Genomic DNA, 22,305 nt, shown 5'->3' with positions numbered 1-22,305 from the left:
CTGGAAAAGCATGCCTGGGGGTCATTGGATCTGAACTGTTTACATACACTAATATCACATCCTATAGAATTCTATCACAATTCTATAGAATTCTATCCAATCCGCACAACTGGAATGAATTTCAGGAACCAAATGCTTTTTCTGTGCAGCCTGAGCAGGAGCAGTGAGCAACATAATAGTTAATTGAGGTAGCTTGTCTTCTCTTATCCCACCCCACTGCCCTGCTCACAGCTGTGAAAAATATTCTTGTTATGAATGGTCCATGTCACCATTAAGAAAAGGAGGTAGGAATAGGCCAATATATATGTGGATGGTCCCTGGATCAAGTGACTTTTCATAGAATCTTAGAGTTGGAAGGGACCCAAGAGTCATCTAGTCCAACCCCCTGCAATGCAGGAATCTCAGCTAAAGCACCCATGACAGATGGCCACCCAACCTCCAAGGAAGCAGAGTTCACCACCTCTTGTGAGAATCTGTTCCACTGCTGAACAGCTCTTACTATCAGAAAGTTTTTTTCTGAAAGTTTAGTCAGAATCTCCTATATTGGAGCTTGAAGCCATTACCTCGAATCCTATCCTCAAGGGCAGGAGAAAACAAGGAAGATCCCTCTTCCATGTGACAGCCCTTAAGATATCTGAAGCTTGGGGTTTTCTAACATCTGCACCTGCTGTTCTTGAATCTTTCCTACTTGTCCGTTGGAGATTATATTGATATTGTTGGGATAAGTTACAATGGCAGGAACCTTATTGTTTGAATACTTCCTCTTGCCTTGTCCTCTCTAGACTGTAATTCCCTTTCTTCAATATAATCTCCATGGAAAGTAGAAGGAGATTATCAGCATACTCATCTACAATCAGGAGCCTTGGATCCAAAGGGATTAGATCAAGAATGGAGAAAGACTCCTCCAAGTCCACCTCCTGTTTCTTTCTTCTCTGGGGGGTGGTAGGAATCATTCTGTGCACTGTACCTTTCACAGTCACCCTGGTGTATTCTGAGGTCAGCAGCTGCTGCCTTAGCTCTTCTGGCCCAGAATCAGTGTCCATAGAAGTTATTTTGCAACTCCAATGCCAAAGCTTGGTTTGTGGCTGTCCTACTTCTTTGTGTCACATTCCTTCAGGGGTTCATCTCTTGCAATGGGTGATCTTCCTCCTTCCTGGGGGCACTGCATCTGTCTTGCTGCTCAGCTCTGTCAAGAAACTCTGCATGTTTTCCTGTTGCTCAATGCATGGGTAGGTGGGCCTGAAGTTGCTAGACCTTCTCCTCCAGCAACACAACCAGCTTGCACTTGCTACAATGTGTACTGTTGCTTGTTCTCCAACAGAAAGAAAAACATGGCACAGGTGTTGCAGGTCACTACAGCAGCTCCCTCACCCTCCATGTCTCCTGGTCCTATGCACACTGAGAGACAGAACTCTGAGCTTCCCCCGCTAGATGCCTTCACAAATGCCCCTGTTTGCGAGCTCTGTTCATGAGCTTCCAGAATCTGCAGTGAGCTAAGTTTGACCTAGGTCAAGGCTGCCATCTGAACCAGCTGGATGTTTAACTGATAATCAATCCCAGTCAGTCCATCCTTTGAAAAATAAGACTTTAGAGCTGCCTTGCCCCAAAATGGCAACTAGACATTCTGTTTTGGCAACTGTAAGCTTGGTTTAAGGAGCCATTTAGAACCAAGCTTACATATCTGAGTTTCTAACACTGGTTGGTGACCCTTGGTTTAGGGTCTGGGAGTACTAGGTTCAGCAGCTCACTGAAAAGGATGACCATACAGTAGCCCAAAGGTGGCCAGTGTGAGCCCCAGCCATTCCTACCAGTAGCACTCTGCAAACAAACAAAACACACACACACACCAAGGTGTGCTCTCAGAGGAGAAGGCCAGTGGAGGCTGGTGCATGAGGACAAATGGGTCATTGTCCCATCAATGTGCATCTGCCCTCAGCCAGCACCCACTTACCTGCCTCCTTATTTACAACCAGCAGCTGCACTCACTGTCATCTTCCTCCTCCCACTAAGTCTCTTTTAAAAAATGTTGATATTTATGCAAAGACATACAGAAATACATACCCATTACAAAGTATCTTTTTATAATAAACTGATATAAAACAGATAACTTAATCTAAAAAAGAGCAAAGTCAGAAGGAAGAAAATAGAAGAAAATGAGAAATCTAAAGGAGGGGAAAGCAAGAGAGAAGGGTAAGAAAGAAAAAAACTAAAGAAAGCTAGAGTAGAATAAAAGGACTTCTGGCTGTCTGCACCTACATATGATATTCATTCTTTAGAATTCAACCATTCTATCTTCTATAAGCCAGTATTTTTTCTTCACATCCAGATATTACAAGTTCATTTTCTCTTTCACGCAAAAAAAATCCACAAGAAATTTCCAATCCTTAACAAATGTTAGTGATTAATTAAATATGTTAGCTTAGCCCTCTCAGCTAAGGTCAGTAATTTTATCAGCCATTCTTCTATAGTGGATAAGGCTGTATCTTTCCATCTTTGTGCATAGAGCAGTCTCACCACAGTAATCATATATTGGAGTAATCTTCCATAATCCTTTTCTAATTGTATGTCTATAAGCCCTAAAAGAAATAGTTCTGACTGCAATTGGATATTAACCTTTAAAATTTGCTGTATCAATGTACGTATTTGCATCCAATATTTTAAGCATTTGCTGCTGCTGCTGCTGCTGCTGTTGGTAAATTTGTATACACATGTCCATCAGGCATGATAAAATGTCCCTTCATATTCTTCCCCCCCCCCTTGTCATTTCCAGCAAACATTTAAAACATATTTATACATTCCAAATAGTTTCTCAAGAGTTAAATACCAATGATACTCCTCCCCCTAAGTTTCACTGTTGCCTCTTAGAGAACTCAATAGGGAGAAGGATGGTGACAAAATTAGAATTAGTTGGCTCCACCTGTTATTGGCTTTGGCTGAACCTGTCTTTTGTGCTAGTGCAACCTATTGTTGGTCTCCCTGTCTTCCACCCAACCAGTTCCAATTGGCACAAGCCACCACCGAGAGCCAATAGCTTGCTTGGGTAGATGGAACCACTCCAGTCCCTGATACCATTTCCAATCTAAGCAAATGCTTTGCCTGTCATTTTCTCTATTCATGCTTCCTTCTAGCCATGTTCTTTGGAAAGAGGAGGGTACAAGGAAAAGCATGGCCTACGGAGAGAGAGCCGAGTATTGAGAGGGCCGGTCCCCCCCCCCCCTTTTCACATCTACAGAAGAAGCAAGAACATCAGGCACCCGGTGTCCAGTAACCGTGCTCAGCAGCAAAAGGGGCTTAACCAAAGAGGACTGCAACAAATCACATTCAGAAAGGATGCTGGAATAGAACATGTCCCCTGGGGCAGGTGAGCAATTGCCAATCAGCCTGCAAGGTGGCTGAACTAATTGCATGTTCCATCCATGTTTTTATTTATTTAAATAAATGGAAAATTTAAACTGCCAACCACTGAAGCTGTGCTGAACTCTATTTTGTGGGCAGCAATACTAAAAACAAACAAATCCACCGCTGATGTTAGTCCCTGGAGGATTTTACTATTAGAGGGAGTTCATTGTCAGTCTGGACTGTTAGCAAGACCAGAATTCTGGCTCACAAACAAGGAAGCCTGGAGGAACTGGCAGGATGCAAATACATAGGTGAAGTATGGGTTACCGGCACCCTGGGTGGGGCAAATGTTGCACCCTGCTGGTTGACTGGGCAGCTGGGGTGGAGGTGTACACTGGGGGGGCTTCCCCCCTCAGGCGCTTTCTTGCCTTCCTCCCACTATGCAGGGTGACAGTGGTGGTCTTGGGGACTGGAGTGGCACCATCTAACCAAGCAAGTTTTTAGTTCAATCAGTAGAGCGTGAGGCTTAATCTCAGGGTTCTGGGTTTGAGCCCCATGTTGGGCAAAAGATTCCAGCATTGCTGGAGGTTGGACTAGATGGCCCTCGCAGTTCCTTCCAACACTACAGTTCTATGGTTCTCATTGGTGGTTAGTGCCTATTGGAACTTGTAGGGTGGAAGGCAGGGACACCAACAGTGGCTGGTGCCAGAACCAAAGATAGGCTCAGCAAGAGCCAATGAAAGGTAGAGCCAGCTAATTCTAGTTTTGCCCCCATCTTTCCCTGCTGAGTTCTGTAGGGGCAACCCTGAGACTGAGGAGGAAGAGGCTGACAGCCAGGGCCAGATCCTTAGACAGATTTGCAAATAAGGAAGCAGACAGGCAGGTGCTGGCTGAGAGCAGACTGATGTTAGTGGGATAGCATTTCACATGTCCTAACAGATCAGCCTCCACTGTTGGTTCTCCTTAATGGGAAAAGGCTGTAAAAGCTTTCTGTTTAGGTCAAGAATTTGTCAGGCCAATAACAGTCTGTCCTGGCTTTTAGCATGTTCTCTAGCTTTGACCTCCCAGTTCTAATCTTTGACTCAACTCCTGTTTTTCCACATCCTGGGTCTGTCCCCCTCTCCCCATAACTACTGATGCCTCAATTCTAAGACAATTAAGCGACTGGGCTAATCATGATATGAGCAGCATCAGGGTTAGTGAAGAAAGCTAGAATACCACACACACACACACACACACACACACACACACACATACACACAAACTGTCAAGCTCCTGAATTCTAACTGGACCAGCCCAATGGATAAAGCAAGGTTTTGCTCAATCAGGAATGTAGGGCACACAAGAAAGAGAGATAAGTCCTTCATCTGCAGCACAGCAGAGGTTATTCCAAACTCCCAGAGCAGCACGATGGAAGTCCCATCTGCCATCCATGCAAGTAGCTGGAGATGAATTTGCTAATAGTGCTGTCAGAATTTATCATCTTGTAAACATGGCTAATGGGCAAAGACAAGCTCTATAAATTTCCAGACAAACACAAGTATTAAATCAGGTATTAAAGAAAAAGAAAACAACCCACAACTATAAATACTAAATTGGGGCATGAGGTTGACACTGTCTGTCCTGAATCCATCCCGGCTAATGTGATTTAAGTTTTGCCAGCATGCCAGCTGCAGGGAGAGAAAGGAAGGAGTCTTGACAAGAGGAACAACAAAGGGAGTGCCCAATGAAAATGCAGAAGGAGTGGGAAAACCTTTGTAGCCAAGGGCCACATCCCCTTCTAACAATTTTTATGGGGGAAGCAGACTAGGGGTGGGATGGTCCAGAAGCATAAGTGGGTAGAATTTAATTTTATATTTGTACAGTAAGGTTTTTACACAAACACACACACACACCCCTCTGTCTTCAATCCAAACAAGCAAAAAAGCATGCTTAGAGTTCCTTCCTTCCTTCCAGGCAAAAATACTCAGTGAGTTGCAAAGCAAGACTGGTGAGAGGTGTGGCCTGAGGAGAGTCTCAAGGCTGAGACAGAAGAAACCTGGATGCCCAGATGTAAGACCCATAGGCTGGTTTTAGGGTCTCCTTCTCCCACCATATTAATCCTACATGGATTCCTCAACACCTCCTGCTTCTTTACTAAATACACTAAGATGGAACCACTTCTTCTAAAATGGGTTGAGGCCATTTGTGTCCTTCCATCAGAAGTTATTCCTACATTTTGACTCCTCAGAATCTGCCTTCAGCCGGAACAAACAAAAAGAACATATGAAGAGCCTGCTAAATCAGGCCAATGGCCTATCTAGACCAACATTGTGTTCTCAAACCAATCCTGCAAGAAGGACCCAAACACAAGAGCACTCTCAACTCCTGTGGTTTCTGGCAAGTCCTATTCAGAAGCATTACTGGTTCTGACCATGGAGGCAGTGCATAGTCTTTGTGGCTAATAGACAAAGTGTTGGTGCTGACCTTTAAAGCCCTAAACAGCCTTGACCCCTATCATTCAGCCCAGACACTGAGGTCCACCTCCAAGGGTCTTCTGCTGGTTCCCTCACTGTGAGAAGTGAAGCTACAGGGAACCAGGCAGAGGGTCTTCTTGACACTGGCACCCTCCCTGCAGAACACCCTCCCATCAGATGTTAAGGAGATCAAGACTACACAACTTTTAGAAGACATCTGAAGACAACCTTGTAGTGGGAAAAGTTTTATGTTTAATGTTTTATTATGTTTTTATATATGTTGGAAGCTGCCCATAGTGGTTGAGGCAACTCAGCCAGATGAGTGGGGTATAATTAAAAAAAAAAATTGTTGTGTTATTGTTAGCCAGTTTTATTTAACATTTCTTACATTTTTTCCTGTAGAGAGAGGCTCTATTTCCCAACATGACCCAGCCAGCAAATGAAGTGCTTTTGCTCCTGCCAGGTAGATGGAAATAATTACACTGGCTCCTCGCATAACCCCTTTTCCATTGCAGAGCTGGCATTTTAAGTACATAAGGAGAGCCTGGCTCCTGGATTGTGTTAAATGGCCCATCCAGTCCAGTATCCTCTTCTCACAACAGCCACGCAGATGCCCATCAGAAATCCACAAGCAACAGGTGAGTACAGCAGCTTGTCTCCTCATCTGGGAGTCCCATCAACTGATACTGCTAGGCATGCTGCCTGCAACACTGGCAGGAGAACACAGCCATCACAGCTACTAGCCATTGATAGCCGTATCCTCCATGATTTTGTCCAATCCTCTTTTAAAGCCAGCTAAGGTTAGTGAGGGACGCGGGTGGCGCTGTGGGTTAAACCACAGAGCCTAGGGCCTGCCGATCAGAAGGTTGGTGGTTTGAATCCCCGCAACGGGGTGAGTGCCCATTGCTCGGTCCCTGCTCCTGCCAACCTAGCAGTTTGAAAGCACATAAAAGTGCAAGTAGATAAATAGGTACCACTCCGGCTGGAAGGTAAATGGCGTTTCTGTGCACTGCTCTGGTTCACCAGAAGCGGCTTAGTCATGCTGGCCACATGACCTGGAAGCTGTACACTGGCTCCCTCGGCCAGTAAAGCGAGATGAGCGCCGCAAGCCCAGAGGCGGTCATGACTGGACCTAATGGTCAGGGGTCCCTTTACCTTTTTAAGGTTAGTGGTTTAATCAAAAAATAGTGGAGAGTACCGTGACAATTCTACACGTGCAAATAGTACTCAATGCAGGATCACATAAAACCACAGTTCACAAATTATCATGAATGTACAATAAAAGGGGCATCTGGAAACCCTTCCAGAGTGAAAGCTACAACCATTAGGAGGTGTCAATACATTAATACGCCCCGGCACTAACAAGGATGAATGATACAAAATTCATTCACCTTGGTGCTCCTGCAGACCTACTAAGCTGCCGTATTCATGAGACTGCCTCCCTGCCACTATTAAGCTTTAATTCACCATCAGGAATTATAGGCTGGCTAAGAACTGTTTCCTTTATCTTTCTCCCTCTCCTCCCACTGCCTTTTTTTTAACCGCCTAACATGTTAATTAAGAATAAACTACTATCAAAGCAAACATCAGTTGCTGCTGGAGGAGGGTGGCATAAAAAGCAGGGGAGGTCCACAGCTCAGTGGTAAAGTCTCTGCTTTACATGCAGAAGGCCCTCAGCATCTCAAGGCAAAGACTCATCTCTACAACTCCAGAGAGGCAATGTGAGTTAATGCAGAAACCATGGAGCTGATTGACCAGTGGCCTGACCCAGTATTAAGTGACTTCCTGTGTTTCTGTTGTGAGATATCCAGCCTCATATAACCAGCATGCTTAACTCTAATGAATGAAGGGGTTAAGAGCATAGAGATCACATGTCTGCCTTGCCAGGCTTAGATAGGTCACTCCCCTTCACCTTGGAAGGAAGGCTTACTTTGTTCTCTTACATCCCACCATGGGTCATTCCATATCAAGTGACCTAAAAGTCAATAATTCACACCCTCAAAAATGGGATGAGATGAAAAATTAAAATTTTAGATTTAAACTTAGTTTTGATCACTCAACAAGTATAGAAATTATAGAAAATATTAAGAAATTTAGATGACATGAGGTAAAAAAGTTTGGATCACTTCATATGAAATGACTTCCACAAGAACACTACCAGAAAGGAAGTCTAAGCTGTATGCTCCAAGCTTAGACCATGTGGCTTACGCAAGCTATCTCTGTGTTTCTATAAAAAAAGTTCAGAAACATTTGCCATTTTAGAACCTCAGTTATACTGCCCGTCTTTTCTTGCTGCTGTGTGGAAAAGAACATCTGACCTTTGAAAAGTTTGTAAGTAAACAATTTTGAACTTACCAAATGTGTAGTCACTTTCTATGTCTAGAAAATTGGGGAACTTTGGAAGCAATATAGAAGGGGATATTTTAAAGGTCTGACAGCTTATATTTCTATGTTTTACCTTGCTGCATGTATTATGATTTCAAATCTCTGCTAAGGCTCCCTCACCAAAGAGTACTAACTCCAGACCTGGATCTAGACACCCAGGGAATTCTTTTTTTATTTCCCTATGCCTATTTCATTTTTTAACTAAAATGCAAAATAGACCACCCAATTTCTGTTTCATCCAGCCTTTTATTCAGGACCACGAGGACCAAAATCTTAACTTTAGTTTATTTGAAATGCAGTGGCATATCCGACAGACTGCAGTTCAAGTTCAAGTTCAAGTTTTATTGCGGCAAAAGCCAGTGACACTAAACAACAACATCAGAAAAAAGAAAAGAAAAAAAGACCCTCCAGATAAGACTCGCACAGGACGGCAGACTCTCTAGAGAAATCCCAGTCCAAAGGGGAGTTAGACAAGGATGCCTATTAGCCCCATTTTTATTTAACATCTATGTTAACTCCCTGGTCACATGTTGCCGTGAAATCGAAACCCACCCCCACCCCCCTTGTTCTCTAACGGCAGAAAAGCACCAGTTTTAATGTATGCGGATGACGCTGTTCTTCTCTCTCAAACCAAAGTGGGTCTGAAACGTGCCTTAGGACAGACTGCAGTGTAAACATGCAGGTTAAATTGAATGTCTATAGACCTTTCTGAGCATGGTCTGCTCCTACTTATGGAGTTGTACTACACAAGTGATCCAAGGGTTTTCTGGCTCTTAGGAAGCTGCCTTAAACTGAGGCCATAGCTCAGTAGGAGTGCACTTGCTTTTCTTGCAGAAGGTCCCAGTTTCACCACTCCCTATTATCCTAATTTAAACCATTTAAAACCATCCTACAGCCCAGCAAAAGGGAATTTTATACAAAAATGCTGCAACACCAGATGGATTGTGGTAAAAAGGTCTGGGAGAACAAGAAAGTCTTCTCAAAGCACCTAAAAGACTATGGCATGGACACCAGGTGAACCTCCGTAGGCAGAGCATTCCAGAAACTGGGCATCACTACTAAGGCTGGCCTTGTATAGATAGGAGAAAGTTATCCATCATTAACCTGGTCCCCAATGATTTAGGGCTTCAGAAGTTAAAATCAGCACTTTGACATGGGCTTGGAAATTATTGGTGGGTTTAAAAAAAATTGTGGGCACTCTCATGGTGGATAAGCTTTTGCAATAAGTAAAAATTGGACTGCAAATAAAACAGTATCTCACAAAATTAGTGACCATTAATAGAGTTCTTGGAAAATGCAAAATCTAGTTGCATTCAACCACATGTTTACATGAGAATATCTGCTTATTAGTAGAGATCTGTGATTTGTTTTTGATTATTAATCACTGACAGAGACTAATTAATGGTATGAGGAGGGAAAGGGTGGTGATGGTTTTGTTTTATACTGAAACTTTAGAACATTCAAGAACCCGTCCAAAAATATCAGTGTGGCCAATGAGTAGCAACTTCATTTAGTTTTTCCATGCTTTCCATGTTGTGCAATTCTAAACAGTGTTACTTATTGAAAGTATAGAACCAGATGTTTGGTGGGTGGAGTGAGAGAGGGGTTAAGCAGATTTCCCAACAACAACAATTCCCAACAACAAACCAACCAAATAGAAAGCATCTCATTGCTTACACCCTGTATCCTTAGCCGAGTCTCCTTAGGGGTCGGTAGTTCTTACCTACTCAACAGCAACAATTCATTTATGATGATAAAAGCTGCTCAACAATGGAAGAGGCTTCCTGGAAAGGTGGTGGACTCTCCTTCACTGAAGGTTTTTAAACAGAGGTTGGATGGCCACCTGTCAGGGATTCTTTAGCTGCAAGGGATGGACTAGATGAGCCTTGGGGTCCATTCCACCTCTACAGTTCTATGATTCTATCAATCTGCCTTAGTTCAGTAACGAACAGGTGCAAAGACAGGAGTCCTTTAAGGGCATTTACAAGGATGAAGCATGACCTGCCTAAAAATGAAGTGAAGGGGAGGAGGTTTTGGCCAAAAAAGAAGAAAGTGTTATTCGCCCTGTGTGCAAAACAGAAATCAATCCAGCGAGTATGATCAGTCCACAAATGATACATGATTAACCACACTTATCTTCTCATACACACTGTTTCCTTCGCCCTGAACAAAACGGGGTGGAATAGCACAATGACAACACAACTTGCATAATTAGTTACATAAATTATGAAGGTTGCACAGTTGGGCCTGAGATTTAATAAATATGTTTCCGAAATAAGAAGAACTGCAGCATAACAGAAGCAGTGCTGCATGTGATGAATACAGGGTGAAAAGAAAAGTGATGCCTTCTTACATTTCCAGCTGCTGCTACTTTATAGAGCTCGGTCTCAGCATGGTGGTTGCTGTAACAACAGCAGAGAACTGTTCTCCTAAGCCACTGCCTAATGCCCAGGCTTATGCCTGGTCCTGCCCTGCCCTGCCCTGCCCTGCATCCAGCATGAGCCTTGCTTTGTACCAGATGTTACCTCACCTGAGCTCAACACTTGCGTCAGGACAGTGGCCTTTGGGGCAAATCAATTCAAAGAAACTTCTTTTTAAAAAGCTAATCCACAATTAAGTGCTGCTACTTAACCCAACGAAAGCTTGCCAAGAAACAGAAGGTAGAGCTGAAGAAATTCACTCACAATTTGACAGCATTTGCACATCTTGGGAACAGCCAGATCTGTCATATGCCCCAAAATTATTTCTTGGCATACAAAACAACTTCCAGCAACTTCATTTCCAGAATAACTACTAAATTGGCCATTTCTTCTAAACCATACACTTAGGGACAAAGCAAATAGCAGCAGGATGCTTATAGCCAATATCTTTGTGAGTCTGTGATTTTTAAATAAGACCCCCTTCTAGCTTGTTGACAATATGTTGGTGTCACTGACAAATGTAACTGCATTTTAAAAAAAAACACAACAACAACTAAGGTGCCAAAGCATATTATGGACTGGTTTCCAATAGCCCTTTATGGTAGTTTTTTTGGGAGCACAATGCTAAATAAGCTCAGAGAGGAAAGGAAAGATTGTCCAATGCTGCACACCAAGTCTTGCTATTTTGCACCAGCCACTGCAAAGGCCATAACTCTGGGACAGGGTATCCACTTTGCATTTTTGCACACATGTTGTGGTTGGAAAACTGCACCCCAAAGTGCAAACTTCAAAGGATAGCTGTGTTCTGGTGCACATATAGTTTCAGAAAATGAGAATTAGGTAGCTTTGCAATAAAGTAAGAACCAAGTCAAGATTCTCTCCCATCCCCTAGAATGTCAGAAAGTTAAAGCTCCAGGGTTGTATTTTAAAAAGTTCTATCCACAATAGGCCCAGTGGAATTAACATACCTGTCATGGAGAAAGTGGATAGAGAAAAGTTTTTTTCTTTCTCCCTTGCTCATAACATTAGAACTTGTGGACATCTAATGAAGCTGAATGTTGGAATATTCTTCACAAGGCACAAAGTTAAACTATGGAACTCACTACCACAGGAGTGGCTTTAAAAGAGGATTATACAAATTCATGGTGGATATAGCTATCAGTGCCTACTAGCCGTCATGGCTATGCTCTGCTTCCACAGAGGCAGAAGGCTTCTGAAAAACAGCTGCCAAAACAACAACAACAACAACAACAAACCACACACAGGAGGGGAGAAGGTTCTTGTGCTCAAATCCTGTTTTGTCAGTTTCCTACAGACATCTGGTTGGCCACTATGAGAGCAGGATACTGGGCTAGATGGGCCCTTGGCCTGATCCAGCAGGGCTCGTCCTATGTTCTTATTTGCCTTTTTGTATGTTGATGCTGCTGCAAGAGAGTGGATGGGGGGTGATCGTGTACTGCAGTAAGTGGACTGGACCCTTCAAGACCCATTCCAGAATGCATCTCTCTAAAATCCTATGTCACGCTCTGGCTGCAAGCACAGAAGTTATTGCAGGAATGTTTATTCCTCTCCCCCCAACACACACACACAAAATACCGCTCATCACATCACCATTTCAAGAATGGAGCTCTCCACTCCAAGGTTTTCTTCTGAAAGCCCTTTTGCCTCATCAATGCTTCAATCTTCCTGCCTGCAGCATAAATCACGTCTCTAAAGTCTTGCTAGAAAGCTTTCTTCAGCTTCAATTTTTTCAGGCTGAGAGATAGTGACTGCCACAAGGTAACCCACCAACCTTCCTGGCTGAGTGAAGATTTGAACCCTGGTCTCTAAATTCATAGTTTCATATAATTGTAGAGTTAGAAGGGACACCAATGGTCATCTACTTCAACCCTCTGCAATCACAGCTAAAGAGTCCTTGAAAGATGGTCACCCAGCCTCTGTTTAAAATCTCCAATGAAGGAGGATCCACCACCTTCCAAAAAAAAAATCCATTCCACTGCCAAACAGCTCTTGTTGTCAGAAAGTTCTTCCTAATGTTTAGTTGGCCTCTGCTTTCTTGTCATTTGAATCCATTGGTTCAGATCCTACACTCTCGAGCAGCAGAAAACAAAGTTGCTTCACAGGCCTGATCCAGTAAAACTCTCCTTATATCATCTGCATTGTCTTGATAATTATCTTAGGTATACTGGGAGGGAGGGAGGGAGGGAGGTTAAATGGTAAACAGTTTTGTGGATATTAGAATGTTTTATGATTAACTGGTCTATAAACCATTCTCAATGAAGAAATAAAGCACTGAATGCAACTAAGTTATTTTGTTGTTGTTGTTTAGTCGTTTAGTCGTGTCCGACTCTTCGTGACCCCATGGACCAGAGCACGCCAGGCACTTCTGTCTTCCACTGCCTCCTGCAGTTTGGTCAGACTCATGTTTGTAGCTTCGAAGATGCTATCCAACCATCTCATCCTCTGTCGTCCCCTTCTCCTTGTGCCCTCCATCTTTCCCAGCATCAGGGTCTTTTCCAGGGAGTCTTCTCTTCTCATGAGGTGGCCAAAGTATTGGAGCCTCAGCTTCACGATCTGTCCTTACAGTGAGCACTCAGGGCTGATTTCCTTAAGAATGGATACGTTTGATCTTCTTGCAGTCCATGGGACTCTCAAGAGTCTCCTCCAGCACCATAATTCAAAAGCATCAATTCTTCGGCGATCAGCCTTCTTTATGGTCCAGCTCTCACTTCCATACATCACTACTGGGAAAACCATAGCTTTTACTATAAGGACCTTTGTTGGCAAGGTGATGTCTCTACTTTTTAAGATGCTGTCTAGGTTTGTCATTGCTTTCCTCCCAAGAAGCAGGCGTCTCTTAATTTCATGGCTGCTGTCACCATCTGCAGTGATCAAGGAGCCCAAGAAAGTAAAATCTCTCACTGCCTCCATTTCTTCCCCTTCTATTTGCCAGGAGGTGATGGGACCAGTGCCCATGATCTTCGTTTTTTTGATGTTGAGCTTCAGACCATATTTTGCGCTCTCTTCTTTCACCCTCAATAAAAGGTTCTTTAATTCCTCCTCACTTTCTGCCATCAAGGTTATGTCATCTGCATATCTGAGGTTGTTGATATTTCTTCCAGCAATCTTAATTCCGGCTTGGGATTCATCCAGCCCAGGCTTTCGCATGATGAATTCTGCATATAAGTTAAATAAACAGGGAGACAAAATACAGCCTTGTTGTACTCCTTTCCCAATTTTGAACCAATCAGTTGTTCCATATCCAGTTCTAACTGTAGCTTCTTGACCCACATAGAGATTTCTCAGGAGACAGATGAGGTGATCAGGCACTCCCATTTCTTTAAGAACTTGCCATAGTTTGCTGTGGTCGACACAATCAAAGGCTTTTGCATAGTCAATGAAGCAGAAGTAGATGTCTTTCTGGAACTCTCTAGCTTTCTCCATAATCCAGCGCATGTTTGCAATTTGGTCTCTGGTTCCTCTGCCTCTTCTAAATCCAGCTTGCACTTCTGGGAGTTCTCGGTCCACATACTGCTTGAGTCTTCCTTGTATAATTTTAAGCATAACTTTGCTAGCGTGTGAAATGAGTGCAATTGTGCGGTAGTTGGAGAATTCTTTGGCACTGCCCTTCTTTGGGATTGGGATGTAGACTGATCTTCTCCAATCCTCTGGCCACTGCTGAGTTTTCCAAACTTGCTGGCATATTGAGTGTAGCACCTTAACAGCATCATCTTTTAAAATTTTAAATAGTTCAGCTGGAATACCATCACTTCCACTGGCCTTGTTATTTGCAGTGCTTTCTAAGGCCCATTTGACTTCACTCTCTAGGATGTCTGGCTCAAGGTCAGCAACCACACTACCTGGGGTGTACGAGACATCCATATCTTTCTGGTATAATTCCTCTGTGTATTCTTGCCACCTCTTCTTGATGTCTTCTGCTTCTGTTAGGTCCTTACCACTTTTGTCCTTTATTATGGTAATCTTTGAACGAAATGTTCCTTTCATATCTCCAATTTTCTTGAACAGATCTCTGGTTCTTCCCATTCTGTTGTTTTCCTCTATTTCTTTGCATTGCTCGTTTAAGAAGGCCTTCTTGTCTCTCCTTGCTATTTTTTGGAAATCTGCATTCAATTTCCTGTATCTTTCTCTATCTCCCTCGCATTTTGCTTGCCTTCTCTCCCCCACTATTTGTAAGGCCTCACTGGACAACCACTTTGCTTTCTTGCATTTCATTTTCATTGGTTTTCGTTGGATGGAAGCGAAAGGAAAGTCCAATGCTGTAAAGAAAAATATTGCATAGGAACCTGGAATGTAAGAACCATGAACCTGGGTAAGTTGGATGTGGTCAAAAATGAGATGGCAAGAATAAATATTGACATCCTGGGCATCAGTGAACTAAAATGGACGGGAATGGGTGAATTCAGTTCGGATGACCATCATATCTACTACTGTGGGCAAGAAACCCGCAAAAGAAATGGAGTGGCCCTCATAGTCAACAAAAGAGTGGCGAAAGCTGTACTGGGATACAATCTCAAAAATGATAGAATGCTCTCGATACAAATCCAAGGCAGACCTTTTAACATCACAGTAATCCAAGTTTATGCACCAACTACTGGTGCCGAAGAAACTGAAATTGACCAGTTCTATGAAGACTTACAACACCTTATTGAAGTGACACAAAAAGAAGGATGTTCTTCTCATTATAGGGGATTGGAATGCTAAAGTAGGGAATCAAGAGATAAAAGGAACAACTGGCAAGTTTGGCCTTGGAGAGCAAAACGAAGCAGGGCAAAGGCTAATAGAGTTCTGTCAAGAGAACAAGCTGGTCATCACAAACACGCTTTTCCAACAACACAAGAGACGACTCTACACGTGGACATCACCAGATGGGCAGCATCGAAATCAGATTGATTATATTCTCTGCAGCCAAAAATGGAGAAGCTCTATACAGTCAGCAAAAACAAGACCTGGAGCTGACTGTGGCTCAGATCATCAGCTTCTTATAGCAAAATTCAAGCTTAAACTGAAGAAAGTAGGAAAAACCACTGGGCCGGTAAGAGACAATCTAAATTAAATCCCTTATGAATACACAGTGGAAGTGAGGAACAGGTTTAAGGATTTAGATTTGGTGGACAGAGTGCCTGAAGAACTATGGATGGAGGCTCGCAACATTATACAGGAGGCAGCAACGAAAACCATCCCAATGAAAATGAAATGCAACTAAGTTATATTCAGAGTCAAATCAATGGATTTAAGTTAATTGTGTCTACTAGGGTTGTATCCATCTAGGTCAGTCACATGCATCAATGGGTCTACATTTGATACAACCCAAAGCCTGGGTTGGTCACCAGGCCAGGGAAGACTGTTCTGCAGTGCAACAGAGTGATGGAATCCCCGCAATAGCAACAACAAGCTTCACCAACATGGCTGGTGATACTTACATTGTAGAGAATGTCAGTCCAACCCTCCATTGTGATACACTGGAAAACAGTGAGCACAGCAAAGAGGATGTTGTCGAAGTTGGTGATTCCAAAGTTGGGGCCCTCCCAGTATTGCTTGCAAATTTCTCCTTCTTCACATTGCCTTGCAGGCCTCTCCTCTCCACAGGGGAAATCTCCCAGCCTCTCCCCTATGAAGAAGGAAGGGGAAAGAAGGGTGGTGGGTGAACAGAAGTAATCTAGAGCAGAGTTGAAGAGCACATCAAGTCCAAGGAGCAAATTTTGGACAATGGGATGGTGATGGGAGAACAAGATCTACCCAATGTGGGCTGCCTTCTATGTCAACTTTTAAACGCCTGCTGAAAACTTTACCATTCTGCCAGGATATTGCCCTTCAGAATACTGTTATACCACTAGCTTTGTATTGCCTACACTGACTGGCAGCAGCTGTCCATGGTTCTGGGAGACACTGGGAATTGAACCTGGAACCTTCTATGTGTAAAACAGATGCACCTCTTTCATTCCCTCTTTGGGAAATCTCCATGGAGACACACAAACCTGTTCTTCTCACAAGTGAGCTCAGAGTCTAACTCCTCCCCATCCCTCACCCCTTCTCATTTCCTTGTAGGGATCCCTACAAAACCAGGAGGCCACACTTTTTCTAGTCCAACACCAAGCAGGAGTGAATTATGCTCCTGCTTGGAATACTGCTTCTCCACAAGGACAGCTCCCGTTGCCTTGAGCAAATGAGAGCAGGTTGGGTTCATATGCCTCCCCAGTTGCACAAGGGACTACAGCTCCAGGAAACTCCAGTGGACCAGTGGCCTTTTAAAGAATATCATTACTGTGCTTCTCATTGGTAGGGAGAAGGTAGCAGCTAGCAGGGCAGAAGGCGTGGAGGCCAACAATAGGTGGCACCCGAGCTAAGGACAGGCAGAGCCACCTAAGTATTCCTGCTGAGTTCTATGTCCATTCCTGGACAGGAATAGCCTGCCCACTGCAGTCCATGCACTGAAAACCTTGAGGCTAGATTACTGTATGTGGGGCTGCCCTTGGATCTGGCTCGGAAGCTCCAGCTGGTGCAGAATGCTGCAGTCAGATTGCTGGTCAAGAACATGTGACACCATTGTTAGAGCAGCTGCATCTTCTACCGAACCAAGTTCCAGGTTCTTGTGTTGATTTACAACCCCCTGAACATCTTGAGTGTGGGATACTTCAGAGATCGCCTGAAGCCTTCTGTCATCTGCAGGAGCATCTCTAGCTGCTCCCAGAGATGGTGAGGCTCATTTGACAACAACGAGAGAGCAAGCCTTTGGTGTCCTTGGCCCAGTCCTGTGGAACCTCCTGCCAATAGAGATTCAGCAGGAGCCTTTTAAACACCTGCTGAAAACTTTTCCATTCCTCCAGGCCTCTGCAGACAATTAAGAGTACATCCCCGGTGGTCTATTGATGTTCATTTTTAATTATTTTTCTTTTAACTTTTTGTGATTTTACTGTATGGTTTTATGGGTTTATATTGTTATAAATCACTGCGCTATATCTTTATGGTACAGCGGTACACAAATATTTTATATAAGTAACTAAATAAGAGGACAACACTGACACTAAGGAGGAGGGGGAAGCTGACATTCAGTTGTAAGTAAGAAGGCAGGCAGGTGGGCAGACTGAGGTTGGTGGGGCAGTGCCCAACAGATTGTCAGAACAGAGGCAGTGCAGGGAGGTTCAAGGAATGAATGAAGCACAGTTAGAGCTAAGAAAGGCACCTGCATGAAACCCTGGAGAGTCCCTGCTGACCAGTGTGGACAATACTGAGCTAGATTGAGCTCAGTTTGACTCATTAAAAGGCAGCTTTCAAGGTTCCTATGTTTTAGAGGAAGAGCCATGCCTCAATGGTAGAACATCTGCTTTGCACACAGAAGGTCCAAGATAGAATCCCCAGCATCTCCTTGTAAGACGTTGTGAGACTCCTGCCTGAATCCTGCAGAGCCACTGCCAGTAAGTGTATGGAGAACTCAACTATATGGATCAATGGTCTAAGTTTAAAGCAATTCCCTATGTTCCTGTATTTGTATGCCCCACTCTGAAGAATAAACAGGAGGGCCCCCAAATGCAGCAAAGCTGGCTCACCACATTTCTAATTAAGTAACAGAATATATTTTGGAGGAGAAGGGAGCAAGCCCAGAGTCTGAATTTACCTAACTGCACCAGTAATCAGAGTTATACAAAGTAGGGTGTGGGGAGGCTATAACCATTTAACTCAAGTCTTGCGAAGGTTAAAGCTGGTCTGCAGCCTGCGTGCATTATGCAAATTTGCATGGTTTCTCTTGTTTTTGCAAAATCTATTGTGGTGTTTATAAAATGATATTCTACAGCAGATCATCTGCTATGAAAATATTGATAGAAAAATGTTCCCATATGCATCCCCATACGTATACATTGCATTCACTGGTTATGAAAAGGCCATCAATATTATTGAAACCTGGATTATACAACACGCATGATGTAACTGCAGAGTTGATAGCAGACAAAAGTGCAAAGAAATAGCAAAGAAAGCGACAGCAACATATAATTTCCATATAAAGACCAACCCAATACCTTTGAAAAGAAGCGTAAGAAAAAGAGATAGCTTATCACCTAATCCCCAAAAAGCTGGAATGGTCAGAAAAAGGAATCAATGTTGACAAAAGATATTGAAATAATCTATGATATGCAGATGATAAAGTTATAATAGCTAAGAGTCAACAAAAACGGCAAGAAATGCTGGAAGAATTAAAAAATGTAGGACTGAAGATGAATCGAGCTTAGACTAAAGTAATGTTTAATGAAGACAATTATATAGAAGGTAAAGAAACCTAGCAAGTTGAAGAACACATCTATTTAAGACATAAAATCATACTGGGTGGGGGGGCGGGAACCAAACAACATAAATAAAGATGAGAATAAAACAATTGTGGGTGGCTGTTGGAAAACTCAGCCCTGTAATGAAAAATAAAAACATTTCATTAGATTTGAAAGATGAAGTGTTCAATATGTGCATATTGCCAGTATGTGTTATGGAGTGGAGAACTGGACCATGATGCAGAGAAACATGAACAGCTTAACACAACACAAAGATGGATGTGAAACACTGCAAAATAAACTAAGATTCCGCCGCTGATAGGCAAGGCAAGGGGCACAGAGCTATCCATGGTACTGAAGCTCCCTTACCCACAAAATGACTGGTTAACAGACTTGTTTTAATTCTGCTTCCTGCCCCAATCCGATCCCCAAAAACCATTGCCTTTTTTTATTTTAGAAATAGCCTTCTGAGTCCCATCCCCACCACACCCCTAGTGGATATTGATTAATCTCACCTGTTTCATTGTTGAAGCAGGTTTTGTGAAACTTCCCCATGTAGAACTCCAGCCCAATGATGGCAAACATCACAATGGCAAAGAAGAGTAGGAGCCCGATCTGCAGGAGAGGTACCATTGCCTTCATGATGGACTTGAGAACAACCTGCAAACCTGAACAAGAAGCAGAAAGCAATGTTAGCTATTTGGGGATATTTAGAAGGAGAAGAGAGATTGGAACTAGGGGAGTTGATCTATTTACAGGCAGTGACATTTTTAAATATTTCCACTCTTAAGTTTCATCCACACTCTTTCCACATTAATCTACATTTTTTAAAAAATAACAACATGGAAATGTGTTTTAAATATGTAATTAATAGCAGTGTGGACTAGCCACAAGATCCTGTTCATATCTGTCACTTCAGAGGGCAGCCTGATCATCCAAGTCACTCTGTAGTCTGTCCAATTCAAGCTATATTTCCACCATTCATTATTATGAGAATAAAATAAGCTGATTTGTGAAGATTTTGACAGAAGTAGGTGAAATTTTCAGGTGTAACAACCCTTCCAGAAGGCCAAACTACAGGCATACACATAAACATCCAGAGATTTGAGGGCTGGGGTCAGGTGGATTGTTAATTATTTAATTTTTTAAAAAATTATGGGGGAAATTTGATGGAATTTGCAGCCATGGTCGCAGGATCCCCACCAATCCTCAGAAGGGCAATTGCAGTAGTTGTCTCTCAAAGACAGCCTGTAAAATTTTGGGATGGGGACAACAGGAATCACTTAACCTCTCCTAGTGTCTGTTGGCAATCAGTCTGAAAAATGCTGACATGTGAGCTAGGTTGCCCCCGGGAAGCAAACCTGTCAAACTGCAGCCAAATATGTCCAATCACAGTTTTCTGTGCTGGAAGTCTTGAAAACTGGTTTGAGTGAGGGAAGACATAATATTTTTTTCACAAAGTGAAATGGAATTATCACCCACCAGCCCTAAACTAAAGGACTGGGGATAACACTATGCTCTAAACCAGTCTTTCACAACTTTTGGTCCCCAGATTATCTTGATCTCCAGTTCCCATCATCCCTGACCACTAGCCATTCTGGCTAGGAATGGTGGGAGCTGTAGTCCAGCAACATCTGGGCCCAAAGTTGAAAAAGGCTGCACAAGTAAATGCAAACTGGAGCTGAAAACAAGATATGAAGTTCTGCTAAGAACAGACCCATTAAAATGAATGGGCCACAATTAATTACGTCCATCAATTTCAGTAAGTCTACTCTCAGCAGGGATAACATCTGGTGTAACCCATAACAATTAATGTAGATATTGGAGCACAAGGGGTTGCTGTCAACGGAAAGCAATTGGAAAGGCTGACATGGAGCCCAAACAGACCACCACTCTTCAAACTTTCCTGCTTTGGAGTGGCAGAGCTTGGAAAAGAGCTATGAGCCAGCAAGTGAAACTACTTTCATCTGCTGCTGAAGTGCTATGATTGGAGATTCCTGGTAAAATATTCCCCTCTTGATTAAAAGCTATATGTGTCCATCAAAACAAACTACCCCCACCCCTTAACTCCCCACTTGAGCTGCACCAGAGCATTTCCACTACAGGAACTTGGTTTTGCTTTTAACTGCAGCAACAACAAAAATGTCTACAGAAATTTTATTTGGTGAACAAGTTGACAGAGCGACATGGGGCTTCAAAGGGACTGTCACACCAACTCAGGAGGCTTTGTTAACATTCCAATCTGAGTTGGGCAAGTAAAAAAAAATGAAACACCTGAGGTGTCTTGTTTCAACCAGATGCCTCAGATATCATATAGATCTGTTGCACTCCTCTAGCATTTAAAGATGTATCTTATTACAAATATACAATTTTTTTAATGCATTTTATCCTAACATATGCAGTTTAAACACAACCTTGGTATACTTTTTTCAGCTGAAAACTGTATCACATAATTGAGAGAAGTGCAAATTCTGAGGGGTGTATGCACTATGTATGCACTATATAATGGTGTGTGTACTATAATCCATACACAAGTCCAGATACATCTGATTCAGTATTCACAGAATCAAATTCCATAAGCACTCCTGATTTGTAGCTAGGAAAGAATACAGGGACTCAGACTTAAGCATCATTAAGTTGCTGTGGTTTTAATTCAAAGAACATCACATTACGATAGGACCCACTGAATCTCTGGCTCAGATTTTAATTCAGCTCATGCATAGGCGGGGAGACAAGGGTTTGGGAGGAGGCTGGATCCATCACACCCTTGAGAGCAGGTGTTACCTAAACTGACAAGTAGTGGCTTTTTGTGGATTCAGGCAGGGGTCTGTTTTAACCTAGGTCCTTTTGCATAAATGCCCTTGCTGGACCAGGCCAAAGGCCCAACTAGTCCAGCATCCTCTTCTCACAGTAGTCAAGCAGATGCCCCATTGGGAAGCCCACAAAAAGGACCTGAGCAGAATAGAACTCCGTCTACTGGTGATTTCCAACAACTGGTATTCACTCCATCAGTGAAGGTAGAACAGCCTTATCCTCAATGGAAAAGCATCTTCTCTAGTACTGAGTGACATCCTACCCCGTAAAAACAGAGCAAGGCTTCAAAATAGACCAGGAGCCAGGGAACGGCTCAAGGCAAATACAGCTGATGTGAAGCATAAAGCTGCCACAGGGACAAAAGAAATCAAGGCTCCCTTCCCATCCTCTGAGCACGCAACTAGTTCTGCAGACCACAATCCCCATTTCCCCACTAATCAACAATTATATGATTATCAGCAATTTAAGAGGGGGGAACATGGGCTAAGTCAAGGTCAGAGGCCCCTTTTTCAGCCCAAAGGCCACATTCCCTTTTAGGCAGCCTTCTGTGGGAGGGTTGTCACATGACAGTAGTAGGTGGAGTCAAAGGCAAAAGTAGGTGGAGCAAAGATAAAT

General features: G+C 43.1%; 1 protein-coding gene across 10 annotated transcripts in view; it reads right to left on the bottom strand.

Moving 5' to 3' along the window:
- CACNA1B (calcium voltage-gated channel subunit alpha1 B) overlaps positions 1 to 22,305 on the bottom strand; it is a 328,172-nt gene that overhangs the window by 191,579 nt on the left and 114,288 nt on the right. For all 10 annotated transcript variants that reach the window (XM_083597112.1, XM_083597115.1, XM_083597114.1 and 7 more), the window contains exons 5-6: positions 19,392 to 19,544; positions 16,042 to 16,229 (exon numbers count right to left, since the gene is read on the bottom strand). In XM_083597112.1, coding sequence (XP_083453238.1) covers positions 16,042 to 16,229; positions 19,392 to 19,544 — 341 coding nt within the window. The remainder of the gene's footprint in view (positions 1 to 16,041; positions 16,230 to 19,391; positions 19,545 to 22,305) is intronic.

Source organism: Podarcis filfolensis (assembly GCF_964270895.1).
Source record: "Podarcis filfolensis genome assembly, chromosome: Z".
Lineage (NCBI taxonomy): Eukaryota > Metazoa > Chordata > Lepidosauria > Squamata > Lacertidae > Podarcis > Podarcis filfolensis.
Note: the sequence above shows the minus strand (reverse complement) of the source record. Positions and strands in the feature narration are given on the sequence as shown.